Source organism: Nicotiana tomentosiformis, chromosome 2 (assembly GCF_000390325.3).
Source record: "Nicotiana tomentosiformis chromosome 2, ASM39032v3, whole genome shotgun sequence".
NCBI lineage: Eukaryota > Viridiplantae > Streptophyta > Magnoliopsida > Solanales > Solanaceae > Nicotiana > Nicotiana tomentosiformis.
The window spans coordinates 39,099,972-39,119,780 of NC_090813.1; the positions used below are offsets into that span (position 1 = coordinate 39,099,972).

At 38.3% G+C, this 19,809-nt stretch overlaps 1 protein-coding gene across 1 annotated transcript; it reads right to left on the reverse strand.

The window, feature by feature from the left end:
- Nucleotides 1-1,646: 1,646 nt before the first annotated feature.
- On the reverse strand, nt 1,647-4,077 carry LOC104095394 (transcription factor RHD6-like). The gene is made up of 5 exons (XM_009601528.2): nt 3,336-4,077; nt 2,807-2,911; nt 2,649-2,714; nt 2,493-2,558; nt 1,647-2,227 (listed from the first exon to the last, which is right to left on the reverse strand). The coding sequence occupies exons 1-5, from the start codon at nt 3,960-3,962 to the stop codon at nt 2,105-2,107; spliced, it is 987 nt and encodes a 328-aa protein (XP_009599823.1). The 5' UTR covers nt 3,963-4,077; the 3' UTR covers nt 1,647-2,104.
- Nucleotides 4,078-19,809: the final 15,732 nt, after the last annotated feature.

Below are 19,809 nucleotides of genomic sequence, written 5' to 3' on the forward strand. Positions count from 1 at the left end.
CTAGAAGCTTCTTCATTCCCTCCGAGCTCCATGAATCTCCCATGGCAGCTGAGTTTCAACTCAAATTCCTCCGCTAATTATCAATTTTGTCAGATTTTGTTTCCAAAATAGTCCATGCGTATTTAATGTATTAGACGAGTCAAATAATATATATGCCTTCCAGACATAAACTTATATCTTCGCATATTTCTTGTAAATAAGTTGAGTATGTGAGAGTTAAGTTATGTCTATATGTTAGGATTCACAATCAATTTAAATATATTGGTAGAATGCATACACTTTAAAATCTATCGTATTGTCATAGTCGTCAGTTAAATAAAACAAGTAGTTTGAGCTAAGTTGACAATCTTATAGAATTCTATACCAGATGAACCATGGTGATATGATCAATATAGCTAAAATTAGTTCTATCTTTTGTCAAAACCGTATAACTTTAAATAAAGTATCACTCATGAAACATGATAATCTAGTGGAATTCTTTACCAAATAAACTGTAGTGATATGATCAATATAGTTAAAAGTTTTATCTTTTTGTCATGCTTGTTTATTACTTTAAATGAGATATCATTGATAAAACATGACAATCCAGTAGAGAACTATAATGATATGATCAATATAGTTAACAATTTGACCTTTTTGTCTTAACTATTTATAATGTTATTGAGGTATCATTGGTGAAACATGATAATGCGGTGGTAGTTATCTAACAAGATAGTTAGATTGAATAAAATATGCAATCATGTTGTTTTGTCATAACTTGCATGTTTACTCTTTTGTTCCCAGTTTTGAAATTATGAAGTCCTACCAATTTGCCGTAGCTTGTGCATATCACAGTTCACCGATTTGATTGCTCTTAGCTTGCAGCCATCTTTGCCGCTCAACCTTACAGTATTTTAGTACAAATTATTTTATTAAACGTGCATCTATACATATTAGGGCCGTCTGGTAATATTATCAATTTTAGGGATAAAACTTCAAGACCAGTCCCAAAAAGCTCCTTTTACGCCAATCTTCCAATTATATTTGGACATAATTAAGTGTAATTTGGGTCAAATAATTACTTGGGCATCATGAAATTTAGTGTAACTGAAGGGAGCACTCCATTTCTCAATGGGAGATTAAAAAAATTGCTTGTAGTACTGGGTATACTTACTAATGACTTTTTAAATTCTTTTTTATTTTTATTTTTATTATTCAAGCTAGTATTCTCTTTACATTCTTTCTCTTCCGTTTAAAACATAAGAGGAACACTTGTTAAACGCAATTTCATGTGCTACTAGCTTTGTCCTCTATTCATTATTACTATTATAAATATATAAAGTAGAAAAATACTTTTCAAACTCATACTTATCTTGTTTATATTAAAACACTCAAAAAATCATGAATTTAATATTATCACATAAATTGGAAATAAAAAATTATTCTTCACAATATTAATGTATTAATTTATAATTATTTAATATATTTTAAAAAAATATTTCACATAGTAATAAATAACATTAAAATTTCTTAAATATAAATATATTTGTTACACATTATATTTTATTAATTGGTTAATCTAAATAAATATTTAATCTCTTACAATTAACTTTTATTTTAAAATTAAAAAATATTATTATTATAATTGTGCAACCAAACATGAAATCTATAAAAATTACACCGTAATTGCGTTTTATTATGACAAATAAATAAGTTTTTAGTTACACCATATAGTTTCCAAACAAACCCTTAGCTTCTCCATTGACGTGCATTTATATAAATCTTGGTTTTGCCCCAATTTGTCAACCACCTTGTATTCTTGTATTACTCCTAGGGATTTCTTTAGTACTTCAAATATGAGAAAGCTAAAAAATGAATTTTGGAAGACTGTAATGATAATAGCCAGCTTCTTCCATAAACCTAAATTTCACTCCCTATATCACACTGATCACTGAACTTAAAAAAAAGCATGACAAATCGAAGAAGACGATCCAAAAAAAGAAACTTCTTCTTTTCAATGAGCTGTTTTTTTCTTTTTCCCAACGACTTATTTTGGAATCTTTTAATTCTAATACATGGTAATTAACAAAAGGAAAACTCCGATACGCCTTAATTTTAGGTTGTATCACTTGGAGCTTGAGTTTCTGTCTCGTTGAGTCGCAAGGATAGCATCAATGGCATCTTTTACTTGAGAAATATCTGGAGCTTTTCCACCTTGTGTCGGCCAAAATTCATCCGTTGCCAACACCTATAATAATAATAATGATAGGAGCTTAATATAACGGATTTTATACTATTATGTCACATAAGAAATTTTTACATGTAATAATTAATAAAAAACGATAAAATTAGCTACCTAGAACAAATTACCTAGTACAAGATATGTTAAAATATATTTAAAATATAACTTATTTTTACATTGCCTGTGTATACAAGTTAAATCATATAAAAGGAAATTAAGTGACCCTTTTTAGGATAAAAGCACAAAAATAATTAGGTTTATAAGTATTCACCTTCACTTGCACCTGAAGAAATTTGACGTAACTAATTGCTTTCTCTAACATGGTGACCAAATCAACCTGCATTAATATAAGGATTTTTCATATGATTAAGTAACCTCCAGAATTATAAATGGAGAAACAGTAATTAAAGGATTTAATTAAACCTACCTTGGAACCATTGGGAACAAGTTCTTGCAATATCTTAAGGCGTTCACTGATCCGTTCTCTACGATTCTACAAACAGACATTCCTTTTGTTCTTTAACACACTATTCCAAAATAATTAAGCTTTTAAATTACTTCAATATTAATTAGGAGCTAGCAAACCTTGGCTGCAATGCTCTGTGGATCCTTTGTAGCAACAGAAGTATTTGATTTGGCCTTCTTTGAACCCCCAGTGCATTGCTTCTTATTAGTTTGCATGCTCTCTTCCTGCATTAAATCCATCTCTTTATAATGGAATCATAATCATTGAGAAAATTGGTGATAATAAAATACGATGTATTGAATCATCTTTTTTGTGAACAAATAAAAAGGTATGTAAGTGCCTACTATTACCTATATAATTGGTTAGCGAATATATGATGGATATTTTTAGTGTCGTATACATAATTTAGATGACGTGGTTTCTAAATTGAGAAAGTATCTTCTAAATGTAAATCTAACACTATTTACACTTGTTAAAGTTAGGTGCACTAACAAAGTATAATTTTTTTACGTTAAGTTTATTGCAACAATTGGTAAGTACTGTTTATAACAAACATAATTTGGTAACTTGAAAAATAAGAATAAATAACTTGCTATATAACATGTCAAATCGCACGGAATGAGTAATTAAGGTTAGATATGAAATTACCATGCAAGGGCGCTTATTGAAACGTGATTCCTCTCTCTCTAAGTCCTCAACAGTTGCATTAGCTTCAGAATTTAGCCATCCAAATGGTATCGCATTACTATTCCCATAGCTATTGGCTCGTTGAATATTCTTGGAATTCTCATTAATCAATACTCGAGGACTAGTGTTGCTGCTACTCTTAGGAGTAAGGGAATTCTGATAAATATTATTGTACTGCAAATTATTATCTTCCCAAACTGAGCATTCCACTTTATTACTACTCATTCTTGGATTTGGACAAAATCTTTCACTTTGCTCAAAGCTTAGCAAAGAACCATTTGTTGAATGCATAAAATTACCATACCCCCCTTTGAAGCTAATCACAGAATGGCCATTGGAATTGGAACTGCTGGGACTGGATAGTGAAGAAGAACTGCTTATAGCAAAATTCTTGGCTATATTTGGACTTGTTTTCTCTGGATTTTCACCCTCTTCAAAAACTAATTTTGGAGGTTCCTCAGTTATCCCATATAACTCTGGAGAGGAATGATCACTCATTCCAAATTCACCTTCATAATATTCATAACTATCAACTAAGCCCATTTTTGTGTCATTCATAATATGTTCTTTGGCTAGCGCCATAGACATATCTGAAGAAAATTGGATAGACCAAAGAAAAGGAGAAAGTACAAAGAGCTAGGCTAAAATTAAGTTGCTAGGTAGCTCTAAATTTTGTTTGTTTTCTGGCTTTTTTTGTAGTGAAAAGGTCCAATTGTCTTTATTGAAACAAGTGTGAGACTAAGATAGAGTATATATAGATGGTACATAATAAATTATTTAAAATAGTTTTAGATTGATAGTAATTAATTAGCTGGCAGAAGGTGACCAGAATTGAATGAGAGAAGTGATTAATGTTATAAAATTTTTTTGGAGAAGTCAGCAAGACCTTCGGCGTTTCTTTCGCAAAACCCACGTCTCAGATTCCAATACAACACATTGTTAAAAGTCTAAATTTCTGCAAAATGGACTTGTTTTCTTGAGGGCGTTCTTTCCTACCAACTTTCCTTTAAACTTGAGGAGCCAAGCTAGAGCACGTGGATCTTCATATAAAAATTATATATTACATTCTATAAAGGTCTGTAAGCTAACCCTCGGCCAGCTAATTAATTAAGCTAGTGATGGATTTTACATATACTTTCTCCAGCCTAGATAAAGATTGGTTTGGAAATTCTTCTAGGATTTCTTTGTGTTTAATTGAGATATACTTAACATGCAGCCGGATTCACTTGGAATTTCTTGAATACTCAATGACAAAAAATACAACGACAATAGATAGAGTTGAATTTGTACGTAGTTCTAAGGATATATGGTATAGCTTAATACAAATCGTAAGGATAAATAGAAATATCAAATACGGATTGCAAAGAATGCAAAATAAACGAGGTTGGAAAGAAGATGATTTTCGGGACTAAACAAGATGAATCAATTTATGAACCTTAAAAGAATAATTCTTCAATATAGGAGTATATGGTGCTTGAGTTACAATGTAAGCAAAGAACTGTCCTTTACAGAAATATAGTCATCCTCTTTATAGTGGAGGATCCTACTTTTAGATATAATTAAAAATACATAGTGGGAGACCCATGATAAATCAGCTTTTCCATAATTCCTGCCATGATTCTCTCCTCTAGTGGGATAGCAACGGCTCTTGTCTCTGAGCTCGATATTGGCTCGAGTTTTCAGCCTTGACTCGAGCTCTCGATCTTGACTCGAGCTTAATTCTGACTCGGATCTTTGTATTGATTCGGGGTCAGTGTTGGTCGGTCTTTGAATCATAAGCTCGATAACTTTACTTTGCATCATAGTTCGACTTGGATTCGAGCTTGATAATAACATCGAGCTCGACATTAATCGGTCCTTCGGGCTCGAAGCTTGGTGACCTGACTTCGAACCTCAACCTGATAATATGAAGACGATTCTCCGATCCAATGTATTACCATTTAAACCAGTTCGTACGAAGGACTAACCGATTTTTATCGTATACAGATAGTCCTCTCGTTTCTCGAGAAGGATGTAGCGAGAAACGGCATGATTTCACAACGGCTCGATCAGATATAAGCTGACGTTCACATTGGGCTCGATCATGACGCACGTGATAGTTGTCCCATCGGTTTAGTTTTTCAAGGCATTTAATGCATGTCAGATGGTGGTCGGCCACCGCTGATATTGAACCGCCATTGCTTTAATCTATAAATAGTCCTTCCTTTTACCATTTATCACTTTTACATCTTCAATCTTCCAAATTTTCCAAGTTCTTTTTCGTACCCTCTGAGTTTATTCGCAAATCCGTGATTCCTCTCTGCAAAAGTCCTTCTTCAAAACTACCAAATTTTTGTCACTTTTTTCTATTCTCGTCCTTTAAATTCAAAAATGGCGAAAACATCACAAACCATTCCTCAGAAAGAGAAAGCTTCATCTTCACAGTCTGTCGCCGACGAAACACCGGTAGAGCCACGGCCTGAGGAGTGCGTTCCTGGGGCGTGTGTTCTTACCTCTGATTTAAGGTCGATAAAGGCTCGTCGGTTCCCGGCCGATGTGAGCCAGTATCGAGGTACATGTGTTCGATAACTAAGAGGCACCTCAAACAGCTAAAGAAAGATTGCAATTGGGAGAACAAAGAAATAATAATCCCTTCTTCTGACGAAGATATCACCACTTACGTGAAAGGGTTTTTAAGTGTGTACACTTACCCTTTCACGTTAGGTCCCCTCGACTCTATTATTATTGACTTTTGCCGTCAATACCAAATAACCCTAGGCCAGGTCCATCCTTCTTTTTGGCGGATCGTTATTTTGATCCGATACTTTGTGAACAAAATTGAGGGGATGTCGTTCACCCTTGACCATCTCATCCGATTGTACCATCCTCGCCTTTTTTGAGGAGGGTTAATAAAACTTCAGCGTCGGGCTACCAAGGCTCTGTTCTCAAGCATAGACGAGGACAGGGATCAAGGTTGGATAGGCAGGTTCGTTCGAGTAAGGACTTCGGACCTGCGACTGAAAATATGCTTTTTCCCGAGGAGTGGAACATGAAGCGTAAGTGTAATTCTGATGTTATTTCCTTCTATTTTGCCTTTTTATTTCTTTTCTCACTGATATCCCCCTTTTTGTGATGCAGCGATTTCCTGGATGCCCGGCGCAGTTCCCAATTTCAAGAACTGGGTACGAGCTATGGCTTCAACCTCCACATACGCCGAGTGCTCATCGCGTGATTTGTCAAAGGACCAATGGGAGGTCAAAAATCATGGTAAGCCCATTTCTCGTATTTTTTGGTAGTTAGAATGAGATGTTTTCCATATACTTCAATAAATTTTCCCATATGTAGGTGTGGGCAAAGATGCGGTTTTGAGGCCCTCGTCCGTCGAGGAAGAGGCTTCGGTGTCCGTTCTAAAGCTAGTGAAGGATAATAAAAGGAAAGGGGCCACCGTCCCTGAAGATCCAAAATCGAAGAAGAGGACGGCTCATAAGCCGAAGAAGAATACCATTCCCTTGACCGTAGAATCAGTTCTGCATCTAAGGGAAGAAGAAGAAGAAGAAGAAGAAGAAGAAGAAGAAGAAGAAGAAGGAGAAGAAGAAGAAGAAGAAGACGACGGGTCCGCGCTGGCGGCCCGAATGAAGAAAAGCACCAATGCCCCAAAGGTAGCTGAATCGACGGTGATTCATAAGGCTCCGCCCCGAACCGAGGAGATATTAGAGAAAGGTTCAGACAAAGTCCCCGAGTCATTAGAGATCGAGGATGCTTCCTACCGAAGTCAACAAATGGTGGATACATCAAAAGGGACCGGTCCTGAAGCTCTCTGAACTGAGGAGAACACCCCAAGAGAGTCGCCTGGGGCAATAGTAATCGGAGATTCGCCCACTCTTCCTGCTTTTTTCGAAGGGGCTATTCGGGAAGACCAAGCTTTGGGGGCCCTCGAGATGAGCCGGTCTTATGAAGGGGAGGACCATTTCCGTGATCTGCTTACCGGGGTCAAGGATGCTGCTGGCCCTAGTAATATGTCGGGCCTTCTCTATGAAGTGCATCTAGCTCTGAATCGGGTAAGCTCTTAACTCCCTTTGTTGATATTATTTTTCATGTTTTGTTATTCTTTCCTAACTTCTTTTCTTTCTTCTTCGCAGGCCGTGGCGGTTCATCGAGAAGTATGTTTTTGGTCTCGAGCTGAGCTACATCTGTTTGAGACCGATCTTCAACGGATCACGGAGGAGAGGAACTCCCTTAAACTCTTCTTAGGTGAAAGGGGAGAGGAAATCAAAGACCTCCGAGCTGAGTTGGCCAAGGCTCACCAAGATCAGACCGATCAGTCTAAGCAGGTAATGATACTTTTAAAAGCCTATGGGCTCGATACCGGAATAATGTCTAATTTTTTGGCCTCAGAGCTGCAGCAAAAAATTGAGATAATCGGGAAAGTCCGTGAGGAGGTTGATGTGATAAAAGAGGAGTCCTTGAAGTGGAAAGAAGGTATGGACCGCTTTGCTGCAGAGAAAGAGGATGCTCGAGCCCAATTGTCATCGGCCGAAAATCAGCTTCAAAGTATAAAGGAGAAAATCTCGGTTCAAGCAAGAAGAATAGAGGAGCTCGAGGCTCGATTGGCCTCTAAACTTGCTAAGGTCGAATCTGATGCCGAAAAGACAAAGGTCGATGCGGATGCATTTGTGGCCGTTTATTGGGCCGATACTGAAGCTGCTCAGGTACAAGCAAGAGAGGCAGTCGAGACCGCCAACACTCGAGCACATTGGGTTGATGAGCTTGCTAAGTGTCGATCTCGGAGGGAGACCCTCGAGGAGATCCACGCTCGAGGTTTCGACCTTATTGAAGAGATAAAAATGGCTAAGGAGCTCGAAGCCGATGCTGAATTCTTGGTTTCCGATGATGACGATGATGCTGATGACAATGACGGGAGAAAGAGCGGGGAGGAGCCCGATGGAGAAGAGACCGCTCCCGGGGATAACCAAGAAACTTAGTCCCTTAGTTTCTATTTCGGATGTTGCAAACAATCATGTAAACAATCCCGTAAATATATACAAATATCTTTTCTTCTCCCGTCTTGCCTCTGTTTTATTTTTTTTCTTGTGAAGGTTTTATTTTATTCATGCCTTATGAATGTTTTCATAAGGCTTTAGGCAATTTGATCGAATTCGGACTTCGTAGTCTTTATATCTGATTGAGCGATTTCAAACTTGAAGTAATGTAGCTCGTAGGCTTGGTGATTTCGAACTTGAAGTATTGTAGCCCGTAGGCTTAGTAGTCGAGTGAGTGATTTCGAACTCGAAGTAATGTAGCCCGCAGGCTTAATAGTTGAGTGAGTGATTTCGAACTCGAAGTAATGTAGCCCGTAGGCTTAATAATCGAGTGAGTGATTTCGAACTCGAAGTAATGTAGCCCGTAGGCTTAATAGTCGAGTGAGTGATTTCGAACTCTAAGTAATGTAGCCTGCACGCTTAATAGTAAAGTGAGTGATTTCGAACTCGAAGTAATGTAGCCCGTAGGCTTAATAGTCGAGCGAGTGATTTCGAACTCGAAGTAATGTAGCCCATAGACTTAATAGTCGAGTGAGTGATTTCGAACTTGAAGTAATGTAGCCTGTAGGCTTAATAGTCGAGTGAGTGATTTCGAACTCGAAGTAATGTAGCTCATAGGCTTAATAGTCGAGTGAGTGATTTCGAACTCGAAGTAATGTAGCTCATAGGCTTAATAGTCGAGTGAGTGATTTCGATCTCGAAGTAATGTAGCCCGTAGGCTTAATAGTCGAGTGAGTGATTTCAAACTCGAAGTAATGTAGCCCGTAGGCTTAATAGTCGATTGAGTAATTTCGAACTCGAAGTAATGTAGTTCGTAGGCTTAATAGTCGAGTGAGCGATTTTGAACTCGAAGTAATGTAGCACGTAGGCTTAGTAGATAGTCCTCGAGTAAGAATGGTTGCTCGAACTCAAGTTGGTTAGCCCTTGGGATTATAGTTGAGTGAGTATTGCTCGAACTCGTTGATTTACCTTAAGCCTGTTTGCATAATAAATCTCGAAATAGGGGAATCTTTCTTGGATATAAGATATCGGTAAAGAAGAAATTGTTCTTTGCAAGTCATTATACATGTGTCCATGTTTTGTGTCAGGGCTCAGGACAACTACATGAGCATGGTTCGTTTTGACCATTTGGCTCTTACAATTTTTCCTATCGGAACCCTGTTATTATGAAGTAAGTTTCTTGCATCGAACTTGATATATTTGAGGGGCTATTGCCCCCAGTATTCGAGGTCGATTGTAAAGAGGCCTCGGATACTGTCGAATTGTTTCTAAGTTAGCATGATCAATGGTTCCCTCATTAAAAACCTTGCCGAAAAACCCATTTGGGATAAAAACCGGTCTAAGAAAAAAAGAGTGCAACGCGTGCTTTCAGACCTAGGGCTTCATATTGAAGGATCCATCCTAGCTCCTGATCGGACTCCTGCAGGGGTTAGTTTCGAAATGTAAACGAATATGGAAAGGTCATACCTTAGCAGTAGTATCGTTTTATGTGCGACACATTCTAATTGCTTGATAGTTGTTTGTCGTTTATAATACCGAGCTTGTATGATCCTTTTCCGACGTTTTCGAGAACCTGATACGGTCCTTTCCAGTTCGGTCCTAGTTTTCCTTCGTTTGGATTTCGGGTACTGAGAGTGACTTTCCTTAGCACTAAGTCCCCGAGTTTAAAATGGCGAAGCTTGGTTCTTCGATTATAGTATCTTTCGATTCGCTGCTTTTTGGCAGCCAATTGGACGAGAACAGCTTCTCGTTTTTCATCCGATAATTCGAGGCTAGTGTTCATAGCCTCGTTATTTGACTCTTCTGTTGTATATCGAAACCTGGCATTGGGTTTCCCGACTTTGACTGGAATCAAGGCTTCGGAGCCATATACTAAGGAGAACGGGGTTGCCCCCGTACTAGATTTTGATGTTGTTCGATATGACCAAAGAACTTCGGGTAGGATTTCTCTCCATTTTCCCTTAGCATCGTTCAGCCTCTTCTTTAGGTTTTGAATGATAGTTTTGTTCGTTGATTCGGCCTGTCCGTTCCAATTAGGGTGATACGGTGTTAACAATATCCTTTTTATTTTATGGTCTTCGAGGAATTTAGTCACCTTGCTGCCGACAAACTGTTTTCCATTGTCACACACTATTTCGGCGGGTATCCCGAATCGACATACGATATGATCCCAGATAAAGTCTATAACCTATTTCTCTCTTACTTTCACGAACACATGTGCTTCAACCCATTTAGAAAAATAGTCAGTCATAAATAAAATAAACTTAGCTTTACCTGGGGCCAATGGCAGAGGGCCGACGATATCTATTCCCCATTTCATGAATGGCCATGGGGATAGGACTGAGTGAAGTTGCTCTCCGGGCTTATGGATCATTGGTGAAAACCTTTGACATTTGTCACATTTTCAAACAAACTCCTTTGCATCTTTGTCCATATCGATCCAATAATACCCTGCCCTGATTATATTTTGGACTAATGAATCGACACCGGAGTGATTTTCACAAGTGCCCTCGTGCACCTCATGTAGGACGTAGTCGGTGTCTCTTGGACCTAAGCATACTGCCAATAGTCCATCGAATGTCCTTCAGTATAACATTCCATCTACAGTTAATGTGAATCGAGTAGCTTTGGTTCGTAGGGCCCTCGAATTTTTAGGGTCCGATGGGAGCTTTCCATTCTTTAAGTATTCAATATACTTATTCCTCCAATCTCAGGTTAAGCTTGTAGAATTTATCTCGGCATGACCTTCTTCGATCATGGATCTCGAGAATTGAATGACAGTCCCCGAGCTTATCTCGCCTTCCTCGACCGATGATCCCAAATTTGCAAGTGCATCGGCCTCACTATTTTGTTCTTGTGGAACATGCTGTAAATTCCATTCTTTGAAATGGTGCAAAGTGACTTGCAGTTTGTCCAGATACCTTTGCATTCTATCTTCTAGAACTTCGAAGGTTTTGTTTACTTGATTTACCACCAGCAAAGAGTCACACTTGGCTTCAATAACTTCTGCTCCCAAGCTTTTAGCTAGCTCGAGACCTGCAATCATGGTCTCATACTTGGCCTCGTTGTTAGTCAACCTAGTAGTTTTGATAGATTTCCTAAAAGTGTTACCCATGGGTGGCTTTAAAATAATGCCTAGCCCGGACCCCTTCACGTTCGAAGTCCTGTCCGTAAAAAGGGTCCATACCCTTGATGACGTACCCGATTTCAATAAGAGTTCTTTTTCAACTTTGGGTACGAGGGTCGGCGTGAAATCGGCCACGAAATCCGCTAAAATTTGAGGCTTGATGGTCGTATGGAGTTGATATTCGATATCGTGCCCACTAAGTTCGACGGCCCATTTGGCCAATCGGCCTGATAGTTCGGGCTTGTGCAAAATATTATGGAGTGGTTAAGTGGTCAATAAGCATATGGGGTGACATTGAAAGTACGGTCTTAACTTTCTAGAGGCACTTATCAGTGCAAGTGCCAATTTTTCTAAGTGTGGATATCTAGTTTCTGCTTCTCCTAAGGTTCCACTTACATAATAAACGAAAAATTTCGTACCTTGCTCTTCTCGAACTAGGACACCACTTACTGCGATTTCCGATACTGCCAAGTAAAAGCACACTTTTTCGTCTGTTTTTGGAGTATGAAGCAGTGGTGGGCTCGATAGATATCGTTTTAATTCCTCTAATGCTTGTTGGCATTCCGGGGTCCAAGAGAAATCGTTCTTCTTTTTGAGTAAAGAGAAAAATTTGAGACTTCGATCTGACGACCTTGAAATGAATCGGCCTAAGGCAGCAGTCCATCCCGTTAGCCTCTGCACGGCTTTTACGCTGTCCACGATGGCGATGTCTTCGATGGCCTTGATTTTATCGGGGTTAATCTCGACCTCCCGATTTAATACCATGAAGCCGAGGAACTTGCCCGAACCAACCCCGAAAACATATTTCTCGGGGTTGAGCTTCATGTTGTATTTTCTTAAAATCTCAAATGTTTCCTGCAAATAAGCCAAATGGTCCTGTGCGCGTAGGGACTTAACTAGCATGTCATCAATATAAACTTCCATTGATTTACCTATTTGTTCCTCGAATATTTTATTTACTAGGCGTGGGTAAGTAGCTCCTGCATTTTTTAGCCCGAAGGGCATCACATTATAACAATATGTTCCATACTTGGTGACAAATAAAATCTTTTCCTGGTCTTCCGGGTTCATTAGGATTTGATTATACCCTAAATAGGCATAGAGAAAAGTAAGAATCTCGTGACCGACCGTGGCATCGATCATGCGATCGATGTAAGGCAGTGGAAAAGAATCTTTAGGGCATGCCCTGTTTAAATCCTTCTAATCTACACACATTCTAAGTTTGTTCCCTTTTTTAGGGACTACAACTACATTGGCTAGCCATTCAGGATATTTCACCTCCCGAATGGACCCTATTCTGAGAATTTTAGTTACTTCGTCTTTTATGAATGCGTGCTTTACCTCGAAATGGGGCCTTCTCTTTTGCTTTATTGGTTGGAACCTAGGGTTCAGTCTTAGCCGATACGTCGTTATATCCGGTGGGATCCCTGTTATATCTAAATGGGACCAAGCAAAACAATCCATGTCATCAATAAGAAATTGAATAAGCCTTTTCCTGAGTTCGGGGGTTAATCCCGTTTCCAGGAATACCTTTCGTTTGGGCAAATGCTCGATTAGTATGACTTGTTCCAACTCTTCAATCGTTGATTGGGTAGCGTCGGAATCATCGGTAAGCATGAAGGATCGAGGGATCCTTTGATCATCATCTTCATCGATCTTCTAATTTTCTGGTTGGGTTAAAGATGATGTTTGTGATTGCTATTTGGCATCTCCTTCCCCTTTTGAGTCCGATCCCTTTTTTGGCGACGGCGAGGATATCGGATTCACTTCCTCGACAGCAAACATTTATCTTGCGGCCGGTTGTTCTCCGTACATTATTTTGACTCCCCCTGATGTTGGGAATTTAAGAACCTGGTGTAGGGTTGAAGGTACAGCTCTCATGTTGTGGATCCATGGCCTTCCAAAAAGGGCGTTGTACCTCATGTCGCCTTCGATTATGTGAAATTTCATTTCCTGGATGGTCCCGGCCACGTTTATCGGCAGAATTATCTCCCCTTTGGTGGTTTCACATGCCATATTGAATCCGTTTAGAACCAATGTTGCGGGTAAGACCTGGTCCTGTAGACCGAGCTGTTCTACAACCTTCGATCCTATGGTGTTGGCCGAGCTACCTAGATCAATTAACTCACGCTTAACTTTAGTTTTATTCATAAGTACGGATATTACCATTGCATCGTTATGAGGTTATATGACTCCTTCTGCATCTTCATCATTGAAGGACAAAATTCATATGGGTGCGTAATCCTGAGTTCGAGATCGCTTTTCTCTCATAATCGATGTCTTAGTGCGTTTAAGCACCGGCCCTTGAGGGGAATCGACGCCGCCGATGATCATGTATATGACGTGCTGTGGTTCTTCTTGTTCGTTTTGCTTGCCGAAATCCCTATTTTTGAAATGGTTCTTTGCCATGTCGCTTAAAAATTCTCGAAGGTGCCTTTTATTGAATAACCGGGCTACCTCCTCTCTTAGTTGCCTGTAATCTTCCGTTCTGTGGCCATGGGTGCCATGATATTCGTACATTTGATTGGGATTCCTCTGGGCAGGATCAGTCTGCATAGGTCGAGGCCATTTAGTGTCTTTGATGCATCCGATAGCAGACACGATGGCGGATGCATCAATGCTGAAGTTATACTCCGATAACTGAGGCGCTTCCTTAGATCCGGTAGGCATGTCGAACCCACTTCTGTTCATCAGCCCCCGAGACCCTTGACCTCGATCACTTCTTTTGTTGATTTGTCCAGGGTTACGTCTCGATTCATTGATTCTGTGGTTTTCGTTATAGGGTCGGTATCGATCCCTGATCGAACCTTGTTCTCAATTGATATCCCTTCAAGCAGCGGGTTCAAACCTCAACTAGTCATCTTCGACTATAATTTTTGATTGGTACCGATTGTGCACGTCGGCCCAAGTGATAGCTGGGTACTCGATAAGGTTATGCTTCAACCGTCGTGAAGCCATCGAATTTCGTTCGTTCAAAGCTTGAGTGAAAGCCTGAACAGCCCAATCGTCCGTGACTCGGGGTAGATCCATTCGCTCCATTTGAAAACGAGACACAAACTCCCTTAGCATTTGGTTTCCTTTTGTCTTACCTTGAACAGGTCCGACTTCCTGGTCTCGACTTTTATGGCCCCGGCGTGTGCTTTCACGAAGGAATCCACAAGCATAGCAAAAAAATTGATAGAATTAGATGGCAAGTTACGGTACCATATCATTGCTCCATTTGACAGGGTTTCACTGAATTTCTTCAATAATACGGATTCGATCTCATCATCCTCTAGATCGTTCTCTTTGATGGCACATGTGTATGAGGTGACATGTCCGTTGGGGTCGGTAGTTCCGTTATATTTAGGAATCTCAGGCATGCGGAACTTCTTTGGGATCGATTTAGGAGCTGCGCTTGGGGGAAAAGGCTTTTATATGAATTTTTTAGAATCTAAGCCCTTTAATATTGGTGGTGCCCCCGGGATCTGATCAACCCTGTAGTTGTATGTTTCCACCTTTTTGTCATTTGCTTCGATCCTCATTTCTCCCGATTCTATTTGTTTGGTCAGTTCTTCGAACATCTTAGCAATTTCGGGATTAGTCCCTGACTCCTGCTCATTTGATTTCACTATAGCTGGTTCCGTTGTATGGGCGATTTCTCGGGGTTGCTGGGCTCCGGCCTACTCGGTATCTGGGTTTGACTCTGCAACTGAGCTATTGCTGCCTGTTGAGCTTGCGACATTTCGAAAATCATACGCAAGTTGACGTTGTTTTCCTCGACGTTATGGGTATCTCGAGCTGCAGATCGAATTCCACCATGAATGCTATTTTCAGGTTCAGAATGTAGGTTCGCCTCAATGGCCACATGCGAATTAATGTCTGTCGGCACTTCGATTCGAGCTCCAACGGCGTTGACAAGCGGTCTTTCAATACTGGGTGTCAGGTTGTTGTTCTCATCTTGAAGACCAGCTTCATTGTCGATAGGTAAGGCCATTTGATTGATACTTAGTCGTTGCTAATCCGAAATCCAAGATACATCCGAAAACAAGCGCAAAACGGTGTGTTTTTGCAGATTCGTATCAAATAACCATTGTTATCCTTAGCCCCATGGTGGGCGCCAAACTGTTTACCTGAAAAACGGATAGAGTTAAATTTGTACGTAGTTCTAAGGATATGTGGTATAGCTTAATACAAATCGTAAGGATAAATAGAAATATCAAATACGGATTGCAAAGAATGCAAAATAAACGAGGTTGGAAAGAATATGATTTTCGGGACTAAGCAAGATAAATCAATTTATGAAACTTTAAAGAATAATTCTTCAATATAGGAGTATATGGTGCTTGAGTTACAATGTAAGCAAAGAACTGTCCTTTACAGAAATGTAGCCACCCTCTTTATAGTGGAGGATCCTACTTTTAGATATAATTAAAAATATATAGTGGGAGACCCATGATAAATTAGTTTTTCCATAATTCCTGCCAGGATTCTCTCCTCTAGTGGGATTGCAATGGCTTTTGTCTGTGAGCTCGATATTGACTCGAGTTTTTGGTCTTGACTCGAGCTCTCGATCTTGACTCGAGCTCGATTCTGACTCGGATTCCTGTATTGATTCGGGGTCAGTGTTGGTCGGTCTCTGAATCATAAGTTCGATAACTTTACTTTGCATCATAGTTCGACTTGGATTCCAACTTGATAATAACATCGAGCTTGACATTGATCGGTCCTTCGGGCTCGAAGCTTGGTGACCTGACTTCGGACCTCAACCTGATACTATGAAGACGCTTCTCCGATCCAATGTATTACCATTTAAACCAGTTCGTACGAAGGACTAACCGGTTTTTACCGTATACAAATAATATACCCAGGGTCGTAGAGTGTACGCAAATCTTACATCTTTACTCCTACCTCGTGTGAGGTAGACAGGTTGTTTCCGAGAAAAAAAATTACTCTGATTGTAAGGTAAATATTGGTTATACTTCTCTTATTTATGAGTTTTAAACAATATGGAACCTTATTACCTTATCGTGAATGCATGAATTTGCATTACTACAAATCATTCACGAAGGTTCTTAGTTCGAATATTTATGACAGTTAAAAAAAGAAAATCGGCGTATAAACATTTGATATGATGCAAACTAAGTTTGGAAATGAAAAGATCGTCGTCTAAAGTACATTATAAACGAAAGTTTTATAGGTTTTAGACAATTACAGGACTAGCTATACAACGTATTCCAACGCCGTTGATGATCCCTTTTGTTGGGATGCTAATATTATAGGTTTTACAATTAGTCTTAAATTTATATTTTAAATTTCATGCTTGCACTCGGATACTATCTGTACGTGTACAATTAATTTGGATCATTCAGCTTATATTATTGTTAATAGCATGCAGCACCGAGTTGACGATCAATTATTCACGTCGTCAAGTGTGGTTGCATATATATGGAATTTCTTTCCAATAATTGCTAAAACAATTGGCCTGAAGGAGCAGGTAGTTGCAGGAAAGGGACGTTTTGTCTTAATTGATCTTAGACAGAACTTCCACTTTTGTTGACTAACAGTGCCACTCTTGGTTCTACTTCTTAAAATAACCATGGAACTATTACTATATATACTCCATATGTTTTTAAAAGAATAAACCTTTTACTATTATAGAAGTTAAATAAGGTTTTTTTACCATATTTTTTACAAATAATTTTTAAATATTTGAATTATTAATTACTCTGAGTTATATTACTTTTTATATGTAAATTATATTTCGAAAAACCTAAAGAATCTAAATTTAAATTCACACAAAAAATTAGTCAATTTGAACCTAATACTCCGAAAAAGTTCAAATAATTAAATTGAAACAGAGCTAATAGTACGCATTAATTATGTGAGGAACTTCTATGTTTTACTTGCATTTTGTCATATATATTGACATTGTAAAAAAATTTACATTATTAGAGCTGCTTTAACATGAGTTGGTTATTGAAACAAAATTGCATTATCGGAGCATACATAGAACTTAAACTTTAATTAGTTTTAGAAAAATAATAGGAAAAAATTAACGGAAACGCACTACGTCTCTTTCCAAATAGTAGCCCTTTTCTTTGCATTACACGACTTGGCAAACTACTTCACAAGTGTGCAAAATCGTTATACTACTTCTTATGGTAAGTTTGAGATGTCGACACTTCTCCAGGAATTAATGTATGTGAACTAAGAGATGGTTGACAGTATTAAATTAATAATTGGTTACTCATAAAACAGAAATAAATTAAGCAATTTCTTTTCATTATGTTTTGGCAAACCCGATGAAGATAGTCATCCACATGTTTGTGTGTATTGTCACAGACAAGAAGAAATGGGGAATGTGAAAATCAAAGCTGGCATTGGGAGATGAGCAGAATTCCTTGTCTCAAGGAGATTATGTTGTGTTTTAAGTCTAGTGCATTTAATTTAAAGGCAGTAATATCCTAATACTATATGTAGTATAGTTAAAACCCCATGTTCATTTTTAAAGCTCCTGATTCCTGAATACATCTTATCTGGGCAGGTAATATGTACTATATATAAATCCCTTATCTAATAAACAGCTAATTAAGCCTCAATGATTTACTTAACTGAGATTAGATTGGCCTTGGCTAACATTTAATGAAGTTGATCAAGTCCTATCCCTTTAATCCTGCTCTTTTAACATGGGCTGCTACGTGTCAGCACATGGATAGAAACATCTTTAGAATTGAATTTGTTGTTAGTAAATTGGAGAATAAACTTTGAAATAAATAAATATAGATTTCAGTAGGAAATATGGTTGTTTAACAAATAAGTAAACGGAAAATTAACAGTTATGTTAAGATGGATTACTTTAATGAGAGAAATTCATTTATAGCCCATCGGGCCAAACATATATCATCCAGTAGCCACAAATTGACCCATACAAGTCATAGCCTAAAAACAATAACAACTGCTAGCCGGAAACCTCACTGACTGAATTCCTTTCGTTTAGATACATCGCCGGAAAATTCTAAAACCGGCCAGATCTAAGAAGATCTGGACTTTTACCCGTTAAAACAACATCAAAACAAAAGAAATAGAGATGAAGGAGGAGAGGGATGGCGTATCAATAGCGTGGAACAGTTGTCGTCGATGGGGGTAATACCGTCACCGGCCAGTGGTCAATTCCGGCGGTGACTAGTAAAAATCAGTAGCAGCAACCTATATGGAAGAAGAGGAAAGCGAGAGGAGCAGTCATGGTCATCGTTGGCCGACCGGATTTCGGCAGAGGTGTAGCATAAGGCAACGAGAGAGACAGCCTTGTCTTCTTTTTCTGATTTTCTCTTATAGTTTCTGTGAATATGAAGTTAATATTTTGAAGATCTTTTGCTGAAAATTTAAAACTTCGGCGATCTTGTTACCATTTTCGGCGACTGTGAGGCCATGGACGCCAGTGGATGGTCCCTCAATGAGAGGAAGATGAGAGAAGATAACTATGCATAAAGTTGAAATATATACAAAATAGACTGTTACTATACAAAAATTATACAAAATAGACTGTCACTATACAATTTATATACAATAGAGTGTCACCATACAAAATATATACAAAAATAGAATGTCATTATACAAAAAATATACTAAATAGATTGTCACTATACAAAATATATACAAAATAGACTGTCACTATACAAAAATATACTAAATAGACTGCCACTATATAGTTTATATACAATAGAATGTCACTATACAAAATATATACAAAATAGACTGTCACTATACAAAATAAATTGTTACTATACAAAATAGACTGTCACTATACAAAATATATATATAAAGTAGGCTGTCAATATATAAAAAATATATATATAATAGACATTTCGGGCTACTAGATACAATATGTTTGGGCCGAAGGGCCATTTCGTGTCAATGGGAAAAAACATGAGCTATTAAAATTTTGAGGGGCTATAGAGGGTAGTTTACTCGAATGTATTTTGATTTCTTTTTTCATATTATTTTTGTCATATCATTCCCACATGGGATTAATAGATGGTCATTAAGGGAATCTGCTCGCATATTCGAATATGCCTTCTCTTCGTTTTGTGCAGTTATAAATATCCAATTATGATCTACTATACGTAAGTCCTAAAAAGTATCTTCTGCTATCTAGCTTAAGGAAATCACATAACAATTGGGTTTGAGCTAAGTATGAGCTAAGGCTGTTCTGAAATGGTGCACTAATAATCCTCCAAGTATGCAAAAGTAGTGTACGCATGGTCGAGGCCAACGAATTTCGTGTTAGTAATTTACTTGTAACACAAAG